Consider the following 23573-nt stretch of genomic DNA (forward strand, 5'->3'; position numbering starts at 1 on the left):
TAATAATTGGGTATGCTAAATTGGGGTGAAAACCGGGGTAAAAATAATTGGCGACGACTAAATTAAAAAAAAAAAAAAAAAAAACTTAATTTCAAAATCTAACATGAAATACTGTACTACTATTATGGCTTCCGGTAGACTTTTAGCGATATCATTTTGTAGTTTCTTTGATTACATGATGCTAAATAAAGGATCTAAATTATTCAGCAGGTTTCATTTGATTTTCTGAAGCAAAATGTGTTAATTCTATAGGGTGATGCAAAACGTTTGGCCATAGCTGTACAGCACTATAGTGTCCAAATTTAACAAAGTGTTACCATTACAGAGTGATAACTGCCAGCCTGAATACAGTAATGTGAATAAGACACTTTAGTACACAATCAGGGAATCTATTAGGGACTGGAACTGCTCCAGACTCTAGGACTGATCTTAACACAGTGACTCTGTTTTATTTAAATGTGATGCTTGTTAAATAATCTCAGTTTGGTTTGCATGTTAAATCTTGGATATTTTTTTTCTTCAGGTATTAAGTGGCAGCCGGATGAGAACGGTGTTATTGCTTTCGACTGCAGGAACAGGAATTGGTGAGAATGGGAGCTATTTTATCCACAAGAAAGAAATCTGTTACATTCAGCAGCTTTTCTGTAAAGCCAGATGACTGCACTGTGGTATTTGCAATAGATATTCTCAATTCAGTTCCATTCAAATGGTTTTCTGCAGGGAATGTAAGGATATAGTGGACCTGTACAAACCTTATTCCTGCCCAGAAATGCCATAGCTTTTCAGACCTCTCTTTAGTAGACAACACCAATTCTGCCAAACTATGTGCAGGTTTTGTGTTGCTGATCAATGTAAGGCTAGTGAATTTGCATGCTGCACCACCCAACCTCACACTCCAACATACTGTAACATAAAGTAAATGAACCCGCTGGCTACTTACATTCTTGAATAAGACGTTTCTTTAGGGTGTTCTTTTGCATGTTTTTAAAAAAGAACGTCCATTTGAGGAGCGTGTGTGTATATGAAAGAGACAGGGCCGGCTCTAACCCTTATCACAGTTTATCTCAGAAAAAGTATAGTAAAGTGCGATAAAACACATTGCAAGCATGGTAAAGCATAGCTAAGCGTTGTAAAGCCCAGATAAGTATGGAAAAGCATATTAAGAAACATGGCAAACCACGGTTAACTATAGTAAAGGTAATAAGTGAAATATCACTGTTGTTTAAATCGATTAAAGACTTTTACAAAACCAACATCTCCAACGCTGTGTGTGAGTTTATCTTTGACTTTAAAGCAAAGTTCTAATTTAATATTTAAAGCACGGTAGTATTTAGCTCAGTTGAATAGACCCCAATTGTTTTTATTAAGGCTAAGCACAACAGGAGCAGCTGCAGGGGTTGAATTACAGCCTGTGTTTATTATTTGTGTTTATTGTTGTTTTGTTTGGTTGTCATGGGGCGGATTCATTTTTCCATGGTTCATGGTGAAGATGCACTGTTGAAAAAAGTTTGCTTGTTAGAATGTGTGATTGCAGTATCTGCATCGTGTGTTTGAACAGAAGCATTGAGAGTGATGGCAGACCCTGTGTCCCCTGCAGGTATATCCAGGCTGCCACGTCTCCGAAGGACATTGTGATTGTTGTCGATATCAGCGGCAGTATGAAGGGTCTGAGGCTGAGCATTGCCAAGCACACCATCACCACCATCCTGGACACACTGGGGGAGAACGACTTCGTCAACATCATCGCTGTGAGTGGCTCGTTTCAGGGAGAAACCATTTCTGTTAAAATTTCCATCGGACACGATTCAGCAAATTTCACCTCCACACCTACATCAGAGCCACTACATTTACATAAGACATGAGCACTCCTTTAAACAGCCTTTCTGTCCTCTGCCCCACTAGGACAAAAGACAGGATCATAAACGCACAGAACATGAACTCCTTGCAATCCTTATGACCGATTAGACCTACGAAATTAACAAAACCACACTTCCCTACCTACATCCCTTTTCCATCTCTTTCTTTTACTGTGTTTCTAAAGTTTTCCACCCATTCCCATATTCCACACCTATTCACCCCTCTAACCTTCTCCTTTTAACAGACTAATCTAAATGATGGGTTCTGTTCACACGTCGTGCTTACAGGGTGGGGATATCCGTCCATGACTGGTATAAAATACCCACATATTATTATTATTTATTTCTTAGCAGACGCCCTTATCCAGGGTGACTTACAATTGTTACAAGATATCACATTATTTTTTACATTTTATACATACAATTACCCATTTATACAGTTGGATTTTTAGTGGAGCAATCTAGGTAAAGTACCTTGCTCAAGGGTACAGCAGTGGTGTCCCCCACCTGGGATTGAACCCACGACCCTCCGGTCAAGAGTCCAGAGCCCTAACCACTACTCCACACTGCTGCATCTCTGTAATGAATATTGTAGTGAATTGGCATCTCAGCCCATTGAGTTGAATGGAAAGGCAAGGGCTGGACATGAACTGCAAAGCATACGGTTCAAACATGAACGCCTTACCACTCAAGTACCAGTAGTTGAGAGGCAAATACAGGTATTATGCTGATGTAAGTATTATTAACTGATCAGCTGCTAGGAGGATATTCATTACAGTTCTTAATTATTACACTGAATAAGGCACAAGCTGAATTCTTTTTTACTTGACTTGGTTTCTTACTCTAACATCTGGTGTCACAGACCCTGCTTAGCATTAATATTAATGTGACTGTAGGTAATGTACAGTGGTCCAGGATTAGTGCTAGTCGCTCTGTGCGATGCAAGATGATTAGGTGTTCCAAGATAGTCATGGTTTGTGAAACCAGCCGTAAGCCAAATAGCCTGTCAACATCACTGTAACCTGATGCGCAGCGAGGGCAGGGAAGCTGCTTGCAGCAGTTGCAGGTCATTCAACCAGAATATATTGTGGCCTGTAGCACCAATACGATTGGGCTGTAGGTGGACGCATGTTTTGTTTGCTGTCTAACATGTGCAGCTGGAAAAATATTGTAATCTGTTCGCCACTAAGCTGTACAAAGACTCAGGGTGTACTGATGGAAATTAACCATTGGCAACTATGTACAATGCACCTGGTGCTGTGCTCACACTGATGTTATAAATTGGTTGTTGGTTGTAAAAAGAATGGGCTTGTTATCTAGGAAGAAATTCAGAAGCACTGTTTGGCTGGTGTTGTGTTGTCTATGTAATCTCTTTCTAAAGTAGGTTTTAGCACCAAGTAGGAACATTCACCTTATATGTTAATAAAATGCATCTCAGTACTTTTTGTAGTTGATGTACTTACCAATGGCTGGCTGATACGTATATCAGCTTTGTGTTTGTCAAACTAGAGGGGATCACCACCCCTCTGTATGGGACAGTCTTGGCTTGAAAACCTTTTTCATTTTCGTTTCAGTACAACGATTATGTCCATTACGTTGAGCCTTGCTTCAAAGGGACGCTGGTACAGGCAGATCTTGACAATCGAGAGGTTAGTATAAGGACTATATGTCACCCAATTGTAACAGTACTTGCATCATCTTGTACTTGCACTGAACTGCTCCATATTTTGCCATATTCTACAACTGCTCTTAACTATTTTCTGTATCTTGTACTTGATTTTACTCTTATAGGTATCTGTATTCACGTTTTTTTTGTAACTGCTCTTATTTGAAATTGTTCTTATCCATTTTTATTACTTAGTACTTGCTCTAAATGGATTTTACTCTTATAAGCAAACATTATTACTATAAGTTTACTGCTCTTAGTCGAATTCACTCTTAAATGTAGTTATTTACTGTATCTTTTATTTTGCTCTTATTTGAATTTGATCTCATTGTCTACTGATTTTACTGTACTTTATAACTGCTCTGATCTGTAATGTGATATTTCGTAATATGATATTTTGTAACAACTGTAAGTCGCCCTGGATAAGGGCATCTGCTAATAAATAAATAATAATAATAATAGTAAATTAATTAATATTTATTACACTTGTGCTGCTAAACTATGCAGCTTCACCAACAGGTCACTGCTAGTCATTGTCTTAGGAATTACACGAACACTAACTAGTTTACTAATTTACTATATTTGAATATGAGCAGTCTCCCACGTTACACAAAGTCTTCAATTCTGAAACTATAGGATTTCAGATCTGCCACTCCCCTGTGGTGATGGATTGGGTCCACTGTGAAAACCTGTCCTTAGGTGCTACAGTATACTGACAGGGATATGGTCCATCATGAAGAAGAAGAAAATTGCTGTACTGGGAGCATGTGCCGTTTACTGTCTAATGCTGGAAAAAATGGGATTGCATTCTGATTGGTCGCCACTATGCTGTGCAAATATTCTATTGGCTGAAGAGATGATTGGGATCCTATATTACCATAGTCAGGCACTGCAAGGTAGACCTGGCAGGTTTGTTGTTGAGTTTTGACGCCAGCAGTGACTGTAGCAAGATCTTTGTTATTGTTGGGAGGTGGGGGTTACAACAGCTGGTGGTTATGGATATGGTTAGCTGATGGTCTGATGGACTGAGGCTGCTGGAAGTGGTTGATGAATTAGTGAGTCTGTTAATAGCTTTGTGCTGCCTGGCTGGCATCTGCACCTTGGGTGTTAGTTTTTTTTCTGGAGCGCTGATCTGCAAACTGCTGTGTTTGTTTTTCAGCTTGTGATGGATTGATGCCCATTTTCTGCCTGGCCACCATATCTTTTTTTGCTGTCTGTTGACTTTTTCCAGAATGTTCTTGCACCCATATGCCCGCTCTGTCCAATTAATGCTGAACAGTAATTACATGTCCTTTCTCTTGAAAAAACTATCCAGCGTAGATTGCTCCTCACACCCATTGCCTGGTTTTGTAGTTTGTGTGAAGATAACGGGCAGGCAACGATTGCATTCGTCATGCATGATTCATACTACAATAGTTCATCTTTGAATTAGCGTTATCTTTGAATTAGTCAACCATGGTCTTTGTTTTCACTGAGAGAATAACTCACTTGACACTGGAGAAAGTTCAGTGTCAGTCAGTACTGAGATCGTTGTAACCAGGTGGATCCTGTATGTGATCGTTCTAATAGGGCTAATTTGCTTTGAAAAATTGGTTATTTCTGTTGGGATCGTTAAAAACGGGTGTTCATATAAGATGGGTTTGTTATAGTGAAGTGAGTCTGTGTGTGTGTGTATGTATACATATATATATATAGTAGCGATCTTGGTTAATTCAGGCAGGCACATCACACAGGGCGAGACAATCCACACACAGACGGAGGGCGGGCGCGAACCCGGGACCTTGCACTAAAGCATAGCGCTGATACCGCTGTACAAAAGAGGCTGCTATGCTTTGCAAGGAGCGTATATCGGGCTTATGTCTTTGTGTGTGATTACGTCACCTCCCAGCTCTGCTGCTGCCCTCCTCCATGCACACTACAATAAGTTTGTGCAAATGAGTTACGTCCTGTTGCATACAAACTTTCAGAGGGTTTGTTTTAAAATGTGGTGGTTTACAGCAAGCTAGTCTTATAAGAGAGGTCATTTAACAGTGCTTTGATACATTTGGGACTGCTGATGTATGTTTTTTATGGATGTTTTTTTTTTTTTTTGCCAAACAAAAATCTCCTGTTATTACTGTATCCTGGGAATTTTGATCCAGAGCAAGGCCTCTAAAGAAGATTGGCGTGGCCTTATTATGAAGAGGTCTACTTTATACTAAGATAGCCTTAAGCAAGGTGTTTTCATTGAAAGACCAACAGTGAAATTATACATGTTGAGCAGTTGATGGATATTCTAAAAATATGTCGTACTTTACAATGGACAGTAGACCACAATGTGACCGTCTAAACATCAAGATTTTTTTATGAAATACAACACTAAATAATAGGAAAATAGTAAAACGCAACTCAGAGGGTTAAATTAATGAGTCAAAAGTTGTGTGTTACATATTTAAAAATGATGCCGAGTGTTATCAGCCATCTATTTCAACAATATCCTGTGTAGTGACTAGTAAAACAACTGCAGTGCTGCATGAACATTCATGATCTTCCCTCTCTATTTCTATCCTCTGTATTTTTGTCTTGTCAGCATTTCAAGCTGCTGGTGGAAGAGCTGCATGCCAAGGGAATGGGAACAGTGAAGAAGGCTCTGAAAGAGGCCTTCGGCATCCTCAGTCAGGTGAGTAGCCCCTGCACTCTGCAGCTCATGTTAATCCATTCTGAGGATCCCGAGCAGCTCACCTGGTAAAGCCACAGCTGCATTACATCATGCTGTAACTTCACATTCTAAATTGGGGAGAAAAAACATTTATATTGCTCTTCTACCCAGTATACACAAACATTCAACAATATTTCTTGTGTACAATTAATTATGTTTATTTTTTTATTTATTTTTTATTTTTTTTAAAGAAAACTAATTTAATTATATATATATTAAAATGTTAGACCTTTTAACTCTTATTTCAGATCTGTCCAGCCATTTACTGCACAGAGCACGTGGCAGGACGTGTGGAAGGCTAACTTTGTGTGTGTGTTTGTTTTCAGTTTAACGTGACTGGCCAGGGAAGCCTGTGTAACCAGGCCATCATGCTCATCACAGACGGGGCAGTAGAGGATTACAAGCAGGTGTTTGAAGACTACAATTGGCCCGACCGCAAGGTGTGGTAGGAAATCTATTCACCGATTCACTGATCAAATCACCATCATCCTCATTCTCATCATTGCACCCAGCGTCGTAACCAGAGCTGACATTCTACCGAGGTCAAACTTAGGTTTCAAGCTATAGCTGCAGTATTTATATGACTGCTTGGTATTTACTATTCAACCTCCAAATCTATGTTACATGGAAACCAACAGAGAAAATTAAGGAGTCTTTTGTACTTTTACATGACCATCAGCATGGATGGTCAACCGAGGACATGACCTCAGTGCTAGTTACAGCCATGCTTGCACCCTTTCACAGTGATAGCAGTTATTACACCTTCCTTCTACAATTACACCCTTTCACTGAACGCACACTTTTGTTAAGTTTTCTGCAGCAGGAACAATACTGGAAACATAAAACTGTGCACCGTTTAGCAGTGGCGTAGCCAGGATTTTGTTTGTGGGGGGGGGGAGGAATTTGCAGATGGGCAATAATTTATGAAAATGTTTCTGTAAGTAACAATTAACTGCACTCCAAACTTACAATGAACTTGAAATTGACCTATTAGGAACCGTGATGTTTCACCTCACAATCACATTCAGAACCACTACTATGTAGTTATCAAACATACATATTAAATAACAGAAAGAATAACCTACCTTACCTGATGTTTATCTCCAAACTTGTTGAGTACTTATAGGTCTCGGTTTTACAACAGCCGTTTAAACATGATTCACACAGGGCTAACAAACAGGTGTCATCACAGTTTCGTTGTACCTTCTTTTCCAAAAGCTACAATAATCATTTCATCCTTTTGAGTGATATGTGTTTCCATACATATCTTCAATCGCACCGTTAAAAGGATCCATTTTTTAAGTCGCCAATTATGTTTTGTATTTTCGCCCATCTCCAATTTGGTTATGCCCAATCGTTGTGTTTTACTGAACTGTAGAATCACAAGACAGATACTAACAATTTTAATATTATATTATGATTTATTGTAGTCTGGTGTTGCTTTGAGGCAAATACCCCGGAAATACTGTATCTTTTCTAACATAACACTGACATGGTCGATTTGCATGGGAGTAAAAAGACACAGGATGCCTGAGTTTTAAATTTTACAGAAGGTCCTGATTTCCTGTAAAATAATCAGAGGACCTCTGAGAAAAGTATCTGGGATAAAAAGAAATGGACGGTTCACACGGGACTAAATCTCACCGATGTTGGTAAAAAATACGAAACCGTGTGAATCAGGCTTTAGATTCCACATAGTTACTGGTACACCTGGTGGTCTCTTGCTGGAAACACTGGTACTTGAGATGAAAGGTTGAAAATCACTGGTTTAAAGGTACAGATTTGTTTTGTTATTTCATCCCTTTCCCGTAATGCTAGTATTAGCTTCTATATTACTCTTCGACTTTGACGTCTCAGTACGTACACACGCATTGTCAAAGAAGTCGAAGGTTGAATCGAGAGTAAAAATGACAGGACTCTGCCCAATCACAGCTAGATATGTGTTGGAGTGCTTTTTTTTTGTAAGTGTGCTTAGGCGGGCAGCGAAGCAAGCAGCTCACGGGTCAGAGCTTACATTGGTCGGGACGGGAGTTTACTGTGTCACAGGTGGCTGAGATTTTTTTCTCTCCCATGTCGTTGAATAATGAATTTCGGGCGGGGGGAGACGCTGTCTGTAACTTTGTCTCTTCTGTTTGCTTCAGGTTCAGTAGGGTAGCTGAGTGTGGCTGTGTTATGTGGGAGATGCTCTCTGTAACTCTGTCTCTGCTGTTTGCTCCAGGTCAATAGAGTAGCTGAGTGTGGCTGTGTTATGTGGGAGACGCTCTCTGTAACTCTGTCTCTGCTGTTTGCTCCAGGTCCGTGTCTTTACTTACCTCATTGGACGGGAAGTGACGTTTGCCGACAACGCGAAGTGGATCGCCTGCAACAATAAAGGTGGGTCAGCTGTAAGATACAATAAGAAAAACTAGTCTAAGACGAGGGTCACTCAGGTTGATAAACCTATCAGCACACTGTATTTAATATAAAGTTAATAATAGTTATTATATTTAGAAGCCAATTTTCCCTTGCGAGTAGCTGGTGTTACGTCTCCATTGATTTCACTTTACTCTGGACTAGGTGAATTAGCTGTGTTTTCTTTATTATATTTCATTTGTGGGTCAATGCCAGCAGAGTAGGTAGTGTTCGAAAGTCATCTGGTACTTCTCATCTTTATTATTTTCTTTTGCCCAGTGCTGTTTATTAACCGAAAGTACCTGAAAAATCTGATCTTTTAAGAGGAAATGAAGAAAGTTATGGTTACAGTTTAAATTGGGCGGCATTATAATTATACAATAATAATGCAGATGTCTGTGTTGTTACCATGTATTTCTATTGAATGTATGAAAGTTGTAGTATGTTACTAATGAGTAATTACACATATGCATGTGTATTTAAAACGTTATTACTATGTAACCACATCTGTAACTAACAGATTAATTTCAGTGTATTACTTGGCATTTAATTTAAAGCATTCCCAAAAAATACAAAAGATTATTTTGCTGATTTATTAACAAACATTTTAAAATGCTGTACATTATTCTAAAATGAAACTGCTCGTTATAAATGTGGTTACATGTGGCTTGTCTTGTGTGTTTGAGTTGGGGGTAACATTATACATTAAGTGTCTCTAATGACTGTATATTTGCCTAGTAGTTTGCTTACTCATAATTACAGTGTTATTGTGCACAGTTACAAGGTAGTTAACATGTAAATCCTTTTGTACCATATATGTAAGATTTTATCAGAAAAGGGTGAGAGGGTTAGAGTTAGGGTTTGGGTTACTTTTAAAATAATAGGGTTATATCATGCAAATTACACATTGAGTACATTGTAAATATACACAATAACACTGTAATGATGTGTAAGTACACATGTATTTCCTAAGTAACGACTCTGTAATCACATAGTAATTAAAGACCCTTAATGTAAAGTGTTACCGAGTTGGGTTCCCTGTGCTGGTGACCCCAGCTTCGTCATGTCACCTCTTGGGTTGCAGGCTACTACACTCAGATCTCCACGCTGGCCGATGTGCAGGAGAATGTGATGGAGTACCTGCATGTGCTGAGCCGGCCCATGGTCATCAACCACGACCATGACATCATCTGGACAGAGGCCTATATGGACAGCGCAGTAAGTGACCTATCCCACCCAAAGGGTGACCAGCAGAGAGCTGCGATCTTCAAAGTTAGCCGGAGATTTATCAACACATAATTTTGATTCTGTTACCACCAGTACAAAGTTTACTTCCATTGTTTTTTCAACAAGGAGAAAAGCAAATGCCAGCTAGCAAGTGCTTGGGTTAGGGTAGAAGCAGTTCAATTAACCTGCAGAGTGGTTTCATACTAGTTTGATAACATGTTCTTCTCAAACACCGCACTGGTGCAAACACAAAATAACCTGCTTCCATGAAAAAATGAACAGATTGCCCTTTTTTGACATTTACGCAAAGGACAATTATCAGAGAAGAATAGCAAAACTAGCAAGGACTACTCAGTATAATCACTTACTGCTGGCTTCTTTTTTATGCCTTTATAATTATTGTATTCCTCGAAAATCAATTGCCCTTGCAGATAATAATGCTACGAGAAACCTAACAAATGGTTTTCTGTATGAAGACATTTTTTAAATGTGTTTTTAGGTTATATTTTGCTGGATCGCTTAGGTTGCTTAAAAATGATCTCTGTTTAATGTGACTTTCAAGATTCTAAAGTTCCCTTAGCTGTGGAGTGAACCGACCTGTGAGATAACAACCGCTCTGCTCAGAACCTGATTGGCTGAGACCAACAGTGAGGTGTATTAGAAATATTACCATTAATTTCACAGATGCATATGGCATTGTTTATCCAGCTTTTTTGTATAAATACGTCCCAATTATTATGATTACCCTTTTACAGACAGAAGTGAAATTCTCAACACAAAAAAAAGTGCAGGTACTCATATGCACAGCTGGGTGTAAACAATTTGAGTGCCAATGGATAAATACTTTAAAAATGTATACATATAAGTATACAAAACATTTATGAATACCAAACAAGTTTTAAAAATAACTGTTGGGGGGTCCCCGTGTGGCTCATCCAGTCAAAACGCTGCCGCTGGGAGTGCAGGATGAGTCACACAGCTTGGACGGCGCCAGTTCGTGTCCAGGCTGTGCAAAGAGGCTGAACTTTGCTGGGGACCCCCGAGGGGGTGTCACATTAGCTCTGACGCTCCCGGGGTGGGGGATGGGAAACTGGCAGGGATTGCTTCTCCTCATCGTGCAACAGCGAACCCTACTGGCCAGACACCGAGCACATTCAGATCAGATAAGCGGCATGGCTGGTCTCTGTTCTCCAGAATCGGTAGCCCATCCACCTCTGCTCTGGATTGCTCAGTGTAAAAGCGATTCTGGCTTTAGGCTTGTGAGATCGAAGGATGATCGTACGCCCTCAGAACGTTCATGCTCTGTGGGGACTCGCTGCGGTGAGGAGAAAAAACATAATTGGACATTTCAAATTGGGGGAAAATAAATACAAATAATAATTGGTCACTTTAAATGTATTAAAAATAATAACTGATAACATATAACCAATTCACCATAAACAAAGAAGCGGAAAATACGAAAAAACTTTGTACCCTCTGCATATATCACTCAGTCATGTACTGTAACAGGCACTACTCTTAAGAAAATGTACTTGACTTGGCCATTTTAATCTCCATAGTATTCTCTGAAATCATACCCATACTCTCCAGACCCTGGGTACGCACCTACAACCTGGCCATGATACAATGATAGCCAGAACATTTATCCCTGTTTCTTTTTAATTATTTTTTTTTTTTTTACTTATTACTTATCCTACAATAATGTATTCTGTGCGCTTCTCTGTTGTATTTCTGTGTAGATTAATTACCGTGATCTATTCCAGAAAAATATTTTTCAGGCAGAAACAGTATAAAAGTATTTATTAATTTATTTATTTATTTTTATAAATCCCTGGCGTTGTAGTTTCTGCACAATAAACAAAGTGGCAAAAGGCACATTTTCATAAAGTAATATCATTACTGTGGTTTACTTATTTTATTAGGGCACTCCCCTAAATCCCTTGTTTAGAAAGATACAGGATATTAATGCTTGTGACAGAGTAGCCATCTGCCATGTGGGTGCGTGCATTTGCTGCTGAGTGACAGGCATGAGATCGAGACGGAGGCTGAAGTTGAAACGCCCCGCTGGCGAACAGGATTTATTTACATATCAACACACTGAACAGCTCACGTGACACTACCAGCAATGGTTGCACATGGAGCACATACAACACAGTGTACGAAAACTTTGGTGGGATCTACCGTATCTGAACTAATCTTCTCTGTTCAATAATAAACTAACGTTGCTGAAGAGCTTGATCATGGCGTATAAATGCAGTTTTTAAAAACTAGGTATGTCAAATCAATTTTTACACCAGTTGATGAACAATTAAGTGATAAATGGTTGAAATTAAATTAACATGTATTTTCTCAAGTGTTGTTGTAACATGTTGTTTTGTGAATGGTGTGTAAACAGAGCTTGATCCCCAGCTGTAAGGATCGTTCCAGAAGATGCCCTTAAAGAGCTGGCTCCCTGCAGTGATGCTGCTTCTTTGATCACGGCTCTTGTTAACACTGTCAGATGTCCCTAACACTCCTTGACGTTGTTTGGCAGATGTGTAACTGCTTGTCCATTGTCTGATTCTGTTTTCATCACTCATGCATCTATTTTTGTCTTTCTTTGTTTGTTTTTTGCTCATCTCCGCTTGCTTTCACCCCATGCTCGATCATTCATTTACACCAATGCTAGCTGCCTAAGTCCGACGAGGTAACCATAAAAGGCATTGGAAACAATTTAATGAGACAACACATATATGGATTTACAGTACAGGTACATGTCTATTGAAGTCCACAGGTTTCTATAAATCTCTCTTATTATTTAGAGAATCAGTATGATGGAATACAGTACATTTATTTAACCGACTACAGATTTCAAGAATGTTCTACAGAGAATGATCCTCATACAGCTGAGATCAGTAAATGAACATCATTCTCCAGCCAGTCTAAATGGTAGCACTGTACTACAGCGATGTATTCAGTTTACAGTGTATGTGTGCACACCTGCTCAGGTGAGTTCTGGAGCTAACTCTGTCCCTTTTCTCATTTACTTCAGCTCTTTGCCTCTCAAGCCCAGAGTCTGCTCCTCATGACAACAGTTGCCATGCCAGTCTTCAGTAAGAAGAACGAAACCGTGAGTAGTAGCACTCAACTCTGCCCCTAGTGGCCTAAGTGGAACTGAATCAGGAAATCGCTGTGATGGCAAGGAGTTTCTGGAACAGTGGTTCCCAACTCTGGCCCTTGAGGTCCATTCCAGTCCAATCAAGTCCTAAATTAGATAATTGACCCCTTAGCCTAATCAATTAGCTAATTCAGGACCTGGTATGAAAAATATCTAGCTTGGAATGAATGGGCCAGGGCCAGAATGGGGAACCATTGTTGTGGAACTAAAGTTGTCTGCTGTATGTGTGTCTGTCATGGTTTTGAGAAACACCTGAAAAAGGCTGATATGCACAGAGTACCAGAGTGTTGGCTACAGTGTATAATTTGCACTATGTGATGTCTAATAACTTACTGTTACTTTATTTACTGTTTTAAAACTAGCATAGCATTAAAAAAAATGCCAGCGATAATTATTCATTGTGTCATTAATGATTAGGCAAAGTTATCTGGTGTAATAGAGATCTCAAGTTGTGAAAGTGTATAGTGTATAGACTTGTGTAACGGGCAGTGTTGTGGGATGCACTGCCGTTATGGATCCAGCCCCCCTGTTGGTGAGATGAGACGAGGTCAAAAGCTCTATAACCATAAATACAGACAAGCCCGGCTCTTTCGCATTGTGGTTACGACCCTCGCTTGTGTGTGGAGTGCTGCCAGTTTGCACCCAGCCTCTGCCCTGTTACACGTGTATATATCACAAACAAACGTAGTCATACCCTGCAGCACCTGATGATTTCCCATCCAAGTACTACCCAGGCCCAGCCTTCTTAGCACGAAAAGGGTACATGGTAACACTTTGAAATAATGGCCGCAAATTCATAATGAATTCCGGACGAATACCACAGGAATAACACCTGGATATCTTATGCACTGAAATAATTCATTTTGAGTTCATCCCTGTTAATTCATGTGGATTGAATTGCCTGTATTAATTCCGTGTTCCTTTGTAACAAATAATGTTGACCACATGTACAAGGCATGCATTCATGCATGAATGAGCACTTCTCACAATCCCCTGGTAGGCGAGTAAGACGGCATTTCACTTTAAATGATTTCCACATGAATGAACAGTAGTGAATTTAAAATGAAAGACTTCAGAGGAAGTGGAGAAGATATTCCGGTGTTATTCCTGTGGTATTGGGCCATTATTGTAAAGTGTTAGCGGAGATCAAGCCTTGCCCTGAGCTGTCTTCTCGTTTGCTTCCAGCGTTCAGAGGGGATTCTGCTGGGGGTGGTGGGGTCTGACGTCCCTCTAGGAGAGCTGCTGAAGCTGGCCCCCAGGTACAAGGTGAGGTGCATTTGTTTGCCAGGAAGTTTACGGAACCCCCTACAGCATTTACTTGGAGCAACATGTACAATTTATAGACACACCAGTCCGACACACACAGCATGACGTAGCTTCACTGTAATATATGAGCCTTCAGCCTTTTTGGTGTTGATGGCTGAAGTCTAATGCTGGATCCAGTGAGCAGCCTATTTGCAGCTTCCCTGGCGCATGAGTACACACAACGGCAGCAATGCTGCCTCCAGCACTGGTGCCTAAAAAAAGTGTTCCAATAGTGAGGCATCTATCAAAGTCACTGGCATCCCATTTTGAACATGACTTGACTTATACTGCTGCTATATCTGATCAGCACACCCTGCCACCAGCTGCTCTGTATGTCCACATTGCTTTCAGTACCCTATTTCTATTTTAAATGTTTTATTTTTTATTTAAGACAATATACTGCATAATTGGCTTTCATTTTTATATATTTATTTGATGTTTTTCAGCTTGGAGTCCATGGCTATGCATTTCTGAACACAAACAATGGTTACATTCTCTCACACCCTGATCTGCGACCTCTGGTAATCATCTACCAAGAGTTATTTATTCAAAGATACGCTGTTTTTGGATTTTTGTGCCTGCATGTTTGTTTTCCGAAAGGACATTTTCTATATGACAGAATGATAGTTCTGAAAATAATATAATGAATATATTTATAATGTAAGGAATTTGAATATGTATACACATATGCTTAAGTAATGAATCTATAACTTACACTCAGAATACAAGGTAAATGTATAAGAAACTAAGAGAAGTAGACAAATGCTTGGGCCCGTGCACAGGTAATCACTAATATAGGCACTAGCTGAAACGTAAATCAACTGGATTGTATTCTTGCATTTCACAGCACAGGGGATTCACGGCAGATTGTATCAACCACTTATCCGTGGTTATCCCGGGATTACCCTAAAAATAAGTGATGATGCAATCCAGGGGGATTCTCCAGATCAGTTCAATACTTTCATAAAATCCAGCCATGGCTAAGTCAGGTGAACTCCAGTTTGCTCAAAACAACAAGATATGCAACTTTGGATTGCGTTAAAGCAAAAAATGCATGTTTTAAAAAGATAAAAAAGGAAGCAATTAATGAAGTTGCAGCTAAAACACTGGAGTGAAAACAATGACTCTATTTCAGAGTATAAAACACACTCTTTATTACTTTAGGAAGAATTTCTACTCTAAAAGGTAATGCGTTATATATAATTTCATGTTTTTAGTATTCTAAATAATTGACTGGTGTTTTTGTGAGGGTTGTGTGCAAAAGATGCACTTTATGCACAAGGTGCAAGCTCTGAAACAAATGATAATAAGGGCTAACAGAGTGGTAGCAAGAGACCAGACCCTGCTCAACATTAATGTATTTACTATTGTTTCATTAATATCATTAATACAAATACTCAGTTTAGCCTTTATACCTGACCCAGTACTAGACGATGACAAGCTTTCTGTCTTTGTCTTTAGTACAAAGAAGGGAAGAAACTGAAGCCCAAGCCAAACTACAACAGTGTGGACCTGGCTGAGGTGGAGTGGGAGGACACTGATGAAGTTGTAAGTGGATTATGACTGGGCTGTCCTCTGCAAGACCCTTAATGACACTCTTGTTATCTATCTATCTATCTATCTATCTATCTATCTATCTATCTATCTATCTATCTATCTATCTATCTATATATATATATATATATATATATAGTATATAATAACAACTTTAAAATGTCTGAAATAATTTCAAATTTCTAAATAGTTGTTTTGATTTGGTCTCCAATTTCCTTGAGAACGAGTTTAGTCAATAATTTCCAGCTACCGATCTGTCTCTGACGTATCCGAACAGCCTGTAGTCCCTTCATTAACACCGGTAATGGTAGGAAACAACAGAGAGGCTCAAGGTTCTATCTAAAAAGACTGCTGTGAAGCGGTCATAAACAGGGTCTGCGTCGAAGCATAGTCTGTTGACAATGAAAGAAAAGATCTGCCAGGTAAAATAATGCCTGAATAATTGATTTAATATACAAAAATGTACACATTGTATTGATATTTATTTTAAAAATATACTTGTGGTATAACCAGAATACTGAACGATCACACAGTATCCTCTATATATATATATATGCTCATTACCTATCAAGGTCTCTGTTGCTGTGTTTTCTGTGTGTTTATGTAATAGAAACCTAGTGTCCTTCTCCCTGACACACACTCAAATATAATGGGTGATTGCTAGGAAACGTTGCTTTGTTTGCTCACCCGGGTTGTGCACACAGTTGTGAGGATATACATGATTCCCATTGAGAATTCAATCTGTTCTTGTGGCCTACAGCTGAGGACAGCAATGGTGAATGGAGAGACGGGGGCTTTCTCCAACGATGTGAGGATGCCAATGGAGAAAGGCGTAAGTCTACCTCAGGGGTCAATGGGTCAATGCAAAAGAGAAAGCATACTGTTATTTTATTACTAACTGTTTGGCTTACATTTATATACATTTTGCAATGTAAAATGTCTATACTTTTTGAAATGTGAAGACATGGCAATGCTACATGGAAACTAGTATTTCCTGGAATTTCTAGTGCTTTCACTGTTCTGCAAACTGCCTGTGTTCACCAGAATATTTAAGTGGGTACAAACAAAATCCACTTCACTGATTCTGTGGCATTATATGAAAATGAGCCAAATGTGGCTGCTGGTCTTTGACGGATGCTCAAATATTTTGTCTTCATGTTCAGTACTGTTTTAGAGCTGGATAGGGACCCCCATGACATTACTGGTAATGTCATGTATTCTGTGAAATAAATCGCTAAGTCATCTTACTGGATTAGAATTTACGGTAACTGTAGTAAACTAAATCATTTCATAAATCTTTCATAAAACTGTTTTGCACTTCTATTAGCTGAATAGGTCTTTGAAAGAAACACATGTTGTGGCACACGTGCGCTTTTCCTTTTCAAACACAACGGTTAGAGGAAGCTCTCTGTTTCTGTGCCTTGTTCTCGGGTTATCTGTTTGCACTTCCTGGATCATTTGACCTCAGCGGTGTCTTCTGGGTGAAAGCATGTTATTGGCTGAAAGTGTGTCAGTCAATAGGGGAAGCAGCTGGTTGGGTAATATCAGGAAAGGAGCCATCGATGGGGTGGCGACAATTTCACCCTCCAGGTGAAATGACCAAGGAAGTGCAACACTAACTGAAAGCATGGCTTGCAAACAGATATTTCTCTACCCAAGTGTAGTACCATATATAAAATAAACATATAAATAAAGTTTACTGTAACGTGTGTCTTTCAAGACATGTAAGACATGTACATGTGTGTCTTTCAAGATGTTTCAGACATGCACATGTGTGTCTTTCAAGACATTTCAGACGTAAGACTTAAATAACATATGGAAAAACTATTCCTGCAGGAGACATGGGATCATTTTACTAGCTGCACCCCTTTTTAACTTTAACAATACTTTAGCTTGAAACAAACAAGCTGACCTTGGACTTCATGCAGGGCATATTTTAGGTAGTCATTTCTTAATTATGTTTACAAGGAATACATTGTTTAAGGAAACTGTCAAATTCATCTCTTGTATCTTTTATCACGGGCAGTTGCTAAAATGAGGTACACTTCAATGCAGCAATTTCATTTTGTATTATTTTTTTCATTTTGTGTTATTTTTTCCGTAGAGAAGAGTACTGTTCCTGACCAATGATTATTTCTATACAGTTATCAAGGAGACCCCATTCAGGTGAATATTTTCCATTTGTTTTTTATCAATTCTTTTATTACTAACTATTTTGTTTACAATAATAAAAATATATCAAATGTATGACTTTTTATTGAGTTTTAACCTCAAAATGATTTTCTTTAGTGCTAACTGACCAAGCTGGACCAAAGCCTCAATCCACTAACTGCTCTGTCTGTAGACACCAGTAAAACAAGTTGATTTCTGTTTACTGCATTAATGTCTGAATCGCAGTTGAGGATGATAATACACCCAATACATAGTACTGTAATAAAGATGATTTCAAAAATATGTTTTACATCATTTATTTTAAATAATTGTGGCAATTTGAGGCTAAACACGACACCACATTTTATTAAATAAATGATAAAAGCCCATATCGCCCCAGTATGGTAATTACAGTCTGCAGTAGGCCTATCTATTGGGAAAAGCCTGTGTGTAACTATCTCAGACTGGCTTGGTGGTGATGTCAGACCATGAAGAAGTCCGGACACAGTTCTGGGGTTGAATGCGCTGGTGCGCGAGTTTTATTAATTAAATAAAAGGTTTAAACACAAAACACTGAACAAACAAAACGGCACGTTGGCCAAAATAAACAGACAAACAAAACAGTGAACAACCCCAAGCATGAGTAGCAATTGCTAGTTATTTTATTTCTCCTCTCCCTCCCTCCCTCCCTCGTTCTCCACCTCTTAACACACTAACCCTTATGAGCGGCTGATCCGCTCTTTATATATACGTGACCATCTCCAAATTGATAATTGTTTAATTAATTTGGAGATGGTCACATTATGCACGTGTTTTAGATGGATGGGGGATTTTAACCCCATCCATGCTGTAAAACAATTAACGTTCAAACAAAGACAGTACCTTTAAATAATAATACTACAAATACAAAATAACACAAAACATAAAGTACGCATAGGGGCAGGGATTACCCCGTCACAGTAACACTGTTTTAACGCCATTACAAGGATAGCGCAGCTATAATTGAAACTGAATCCCAGACTGGGTCTTTTAAGGTGCTTTACCAATAATATATATATATATATATATATATATATATATATATATATATATATATATATATATATATATATATATAGCAAAATATCTAATTTAAAGCTCAAACCCTATAAAAGCTGCTGCCTCAATGACAATCTGTCGCAGAAGGGCAAATTAAAGCTGATTCCAAGGGGAAATGTAAACACTGGGTATGACCATTTTAACCATTATAATAAGCTATTTTAAAGTGCAACTTGGAGATGGTATGGCATTTCAAGGCTATCTGACTAATGAATTCTTCTTCCTGTTAAGATTCACTGTGCACGCCTTTTTCTGCTTCAGTCATCACATGGTGACTTTTTAAAGTGTTCAAAACTTAAAACATCTCTGTGACCTGAACAGAGCTCTCAAACATGTCTTATCTCTAGTATAGCTCATGCAACAGAGTGTAACCATTAACCTGTCCCCCTGCAACACTGTAGTGAATATAATAAACTACTGCATCTAAACAAGAAGAATACATGTGTTCAGATATGCCCATAACAAGTTGATATTTAACCATAATAAGCCTTGGGAATCACAAACTGTGTGTAACAAGGGTGTTCTGTTACTGAGGGGGTATCCGCTGAGAGAACGAGAGACATAGAGACTGTGTAGGTTGAAACGCTGCACAGGCGTCCAGGTTTTAGTAATCAAACAGGCAGTTGCAGTTGTAGATGGCCACCATTAGGATACCAACAATGGTAGTTCTAGTGCGGAAGTACATATAAAAAAAATGTAACAAAACGCAGTGGGTAAACAGCTAATAAAAGAAAAGGGGGCCAAGCTCAAGCCGAGCGCTGCTCCCACTAAAAGGGAGGTCCCGCTTCAGGAACATTCTCCCTAACACAAACTAAATAAACTCTTTGGTAAAATCCCCTAAATTAATCCCTACCCTAAAGTTGTAGGCATCCCAGTCTACACACAGTGGTAGCTCTTTGCTCACCCTGGTTACACACACACACACACACACACACACACACACACACACACACACACACAGCTGGGAGGGTTCTTCCCTGTCACCTCCAGGCTTGTAAAGAAGAAAAGCAAACAACGGGCTTTCCAGTGCCTTTTTTAAGGCATGTGGCCAGGGCTAATTGATTATCAATTATCAATTAACACCTGGCCTCCTGCTGCACAATACATTTCAATCAGGCAGGGAGGGAAGTCTAACCTCCTAGCGCTGCCACATCTAGCACACACTTTGTTTTTTACAACATTAAACAAATTAGATTTTTAAACCAGACAACAAAACTATATTGTATTTATAACCCCAAAACAAAACACATTATTCACAGGGACAGCCCTGCCTCAGGTGTCAAAGGGATCTTTAGAGCCCAATTCAACTAACTGTTAGCTGGAGAAAAGCCTTTTAGGACAATGTAAATTCAAGCAATAATGCTGAGCAATTTATATTTCATAGGGAAATTACTCCAGCCTTTAATTAACTCCTGATTTGAAAGGATTGACTTAACAAAACTAGTATCAATCATCTTATTCATGTTATCTCCAGTTGTTCTTTTTTCTCAGTTTTGTAGATTACTGTTTAATTAAAGACTGGAGTAAACGCTTTAAGAATACTGGTTCAAATGTGTTCATCAAAATCAAATTGGCTCAGCAATTATTGCACTCAAGTATGGTTTCCTAATAGTTAATTGAATGAAGAAAAGTTTGCTCAAACCAAACATGCTTTTAAACAAGACTGAAAAACTGCAACAGATTGAGAATGTGTGATTTCTATATATTTTTGGTGAGGCATTTCAGATTTATAGCACTACCCTGAGACTCTCCTTTGCCACTCTCTGCAGCCTGGGTGTCGTTCTCACCAGGGGGCACGGGGAATACATCTTCATTGGGAACATCTCTGTGGAAGAAGGTAGGAGGAGCTTGTTTGAGTGGATGTGTAAATGCAGGGGTACAAAACAGTAATATTAGAACCCCCTTTTTTCTCTGTTCTTGACAGTGGACTAAATGATCTTCAGAAGTTGCTCTACAATGGCAATGCAATGACGTGTGTTTAGGAATAATGCTAGCGTTAGGGCAGCTACAGTGATGTGTGACATTGGTAGAATATAGCCCCACTACCCTGTTCTATTGGCTTTAGAATAAGTTCCAGACCAGTGTGTCTACCCCCCTTGGGGACTAGGGGGTAGGGGCGAGCATAAAGTTTGAAATCAACACGTTAATGAATGGATTTATTGAATACCTGCTGATAAATATTACTTAAAGACAATTGCATATGAGTAAGGACTTTCTGCACTCCCCTAGTAGGAGGCAATCCCCCTCTTGCATCGCATGTGACCCTATCCCAGCCTTACAACAACAACATCCATTGTGTTTTATCTAAAAACTCGTTTTGCTTTGCAGACAAAAACAGCTTTTTAATTATTTTTTTATACTGGATGTCCTTACATGAATGGGTTAAACATTGAAGAGACAATACCCCTGTTCTTAAAATGTTAATAATTACAACCAGCATTCTTATCCAGTAGTACATGCTGTATAATGGGTAATTACTGTAAATAATGTAATATATTTATTTACACATTATTTATGAAGGGTTGCTGCATTCAGTATGTTACAGGTAGGACTGTGTTCTGATTTTGGATTTAGGTTTATTCGATAACAGTTCACTGCATAGAATAAAGGGGCTCAGAATGGGAGTCGCGAGAGTGACGTGATTGAACAGAGTCACAATGCAGGAGGAGGACACTACAGCCTTGCATCAGAGCTACAGACATGCTAAAAAGAAACAATGTGATATGCTTGTGAATGTTACCGTGAGGGGGGAGGGGTGAGGAAGGAGGGGTGATGAGTAAGGAGTTAGGGGTCAGACAGGGAGGGAGGGGGAGGGGTGAGTGTTGAGGACAGAGGAGTGTGAGGAGGGTGGAGTGAGACGTGAGGTGTGAAGAGTGAGGGGTGGGGAGGGAGGCGGGAGGGGTGATGGGTGAGAGTGAGGAGGGAGGTGTGAGGAGTGTGAGTGAGGCGTGAGAAGTGAATTGTTTAGCAAAGTGGTAGTGATGTCTATTGCCCAGCCTTCACATTGTTATTCTTTTGTTTAAACCTTTTATTTTGGCCCTCGTGCCGTGTTTATTTTGTTCCTGTGTTTCGTGTTATTTTGTTAAATAAACGTGCGCACCAGGGCTTAAACTGCAGCTTTCTGTCTCTGGGTCTAATTCCTGTCGGTAGCCAGACTGGGCTGTGACGCTACCCTGTCACAGGTTTTCTTTGAAGCTGCTTACGTTAAACGCTCCACCAAAGGGTCTAAGTGAAATGATTGAAAGCTAGTCCAAAAAGAGGCAGATCATGCATTGCAGATATATAGCCTCAACTGTGTTATCACCAATTGAAATATAACTGTAATACAGAATTCTATTAAGCCTATAAACTCTTGGCTTGTGTTTATTTTTTCATTTCCTTTAGGCCTACATGACTTGCAGCAACCAGACCTGACTTTACCTGACGAGTGGTAAGTAAGTGTAACGTCCTCCTCTCTGTGTTGAAAACCAAGTAAGCAAGTTATCAACTCCAACTGGATAATGGGGCCTGTTCAACTGTTCAATACCTGTGGCAGGCATGCATTCAGTGCTTGACTGTCTTTGATGGCTTTGCGTGCGATAAGCCACCACGGTAAAAAAAACAAAAATATTGATGCAAATTTCAAGCTTCTTGGACAACAACATATTCTCACATAATCCTAAGCAACGTTTGAAAAAGGCGTGCTTTCTGTAAACTATGCAGGTCTTGCACAACTGATTTTAACGGTGGGACATGGGAGCAAGAATGATGATGTTTGTGGTAAGCACGAGAGATCACAAAAACAGAAAAAGCCAGTGACGCTCAGATAACCAGCACTTCAGTAACATCTTACAGTGCCAAAGAGATCAAGAAAGTTACATATGCAGAGACCTTTAAATGTTGTGACTAGTTCAGCAAATCTGCAGTAAACATGTTCCCAGACTCACAAATTGCAAAGTATTCTGCAGGAAAGTCTAAAAGTCACACAAATAGTGAAAGGCGATTCTATTACAATTTCAGCATCAATTGCTTTAGAAATTCAAATGTATGATGGACTTATTAACCTGTTTATTATTATTATTATTATTATTATTTATTTCTTAGCAGACGCCCTTATCCAGGGCGACTTACAATCGTAAGCAAATACATTTCAAGTGTTACAATACAAGTGATACAATAAGAGCAAGAAATACAATAACTTTTGTTCAAGCAAAGTACAAGTGTGACAAACCACATTTCAATAATACAGCAGATAATAGTGATAGTGACATCAGGATATGATTAAATAGTGATAGTTACATCAGGATATGATTAAATACAAAGTACTACAGGTTAAACACTTGGCAGATTACAGTATTCTGAAGTACAGGATTAAATGCAGTAAAATAGGGGGCAGATAAGAGCAAAATAAAGCACATTTACATGAAGGGTGATAGTGTCCCAGGATACAAACAGAGGAGTTCTACAGGTGCTGTTTGAAGAAGTGAGTCT

General features: G+C 39.1%; 1 protein-coding gene across 3 annotated transcripts in view; it reads left to right on the plus strand.

The window, feature by feature from the left end:
- The window catches only part of LOC117420037 (voltage-dependent calcium channel subunit alpha-2/delta-4-like), a 160248-nt gene that overhangs the window by 31426 nt on the left and 105249 nt on the right, over nucleotides 1–23573 (plus strand). For 2 of the 3 annotated variants that reach the window (XM_058986426.1, XM_058986427.1), the window contains exons 8-23: nucleotides 524–584; nucleotides 1598–1748; nucleotides 3431–3505; nucleotides 6092–6181; nucleotides 6547–6660; nucleotides 8515–8593; nucleotides 9696–9829; nucleotides 12507–12587; nucleotides 12870–12947; nucleotides 14181–14261; nucleotides 14747–14821; nucleotides 15762–15848; nucleotides 16615–16686; nucleotides 17959–18020; nucleotides 20873–20940; nucleotides 22488–22533. In XM_058986426.1, the coding sequence (XP_058842409.1) occupies nucleotides 524–584; nucleotides 1598–1748; nucleotides 3431–3505; nucleotides 6092–6181; nucleotides 6547–6660; nucleotides 8515–8593; nucleotides 9696–9829; nucleotides 12507–12587; nucleotides 12870–12947; nucleotides 14181–14261; nucleotides 14747–14821; nucleotides 15762–15848; nucleotides 16615–16686; nucleotides 17959–18020; nucleotides 20873–20940; nucleotides 22488–22533 (1354 nt within the window). The remainder of the gene's footprint in view (nucleotides 1–523; nucleotides 585–1597; nucleotides 1749–3430; nucleotides 3506–6091; nucleotides 6182–6546; nucleotides 6661–8514; nucleotides 8594–9695; nucleotides 9830–12506; nucleotides 12588–12869; nucleotides 12948–14180; nucleotides 14262–14746; nucleotides 14822–15761; nucleotides 15849–16614; nucleotides 16687–17958; nucleotides 18021–20872; nucleotides 20941–22487; nucleotides 22534–23573) is intronic. The other variant, XM_058986428.1, reaches the window with a different exon arrangement.

The sequence above is a fragment of the Acipenser ruthenus genome, chromosome 14, assembly GCF_902713425.1.
Source record: "Acipenser ruthenus chromosome 14, fAciRut3.2 maternal haplotype, whole genome shotgun sequence".
NCBI lineage: Eukaryota > Metazoa > Chordata > Actinopteri > Acipenseriformes > Acipenseridae > Acipenser > Acipenser ruthenus.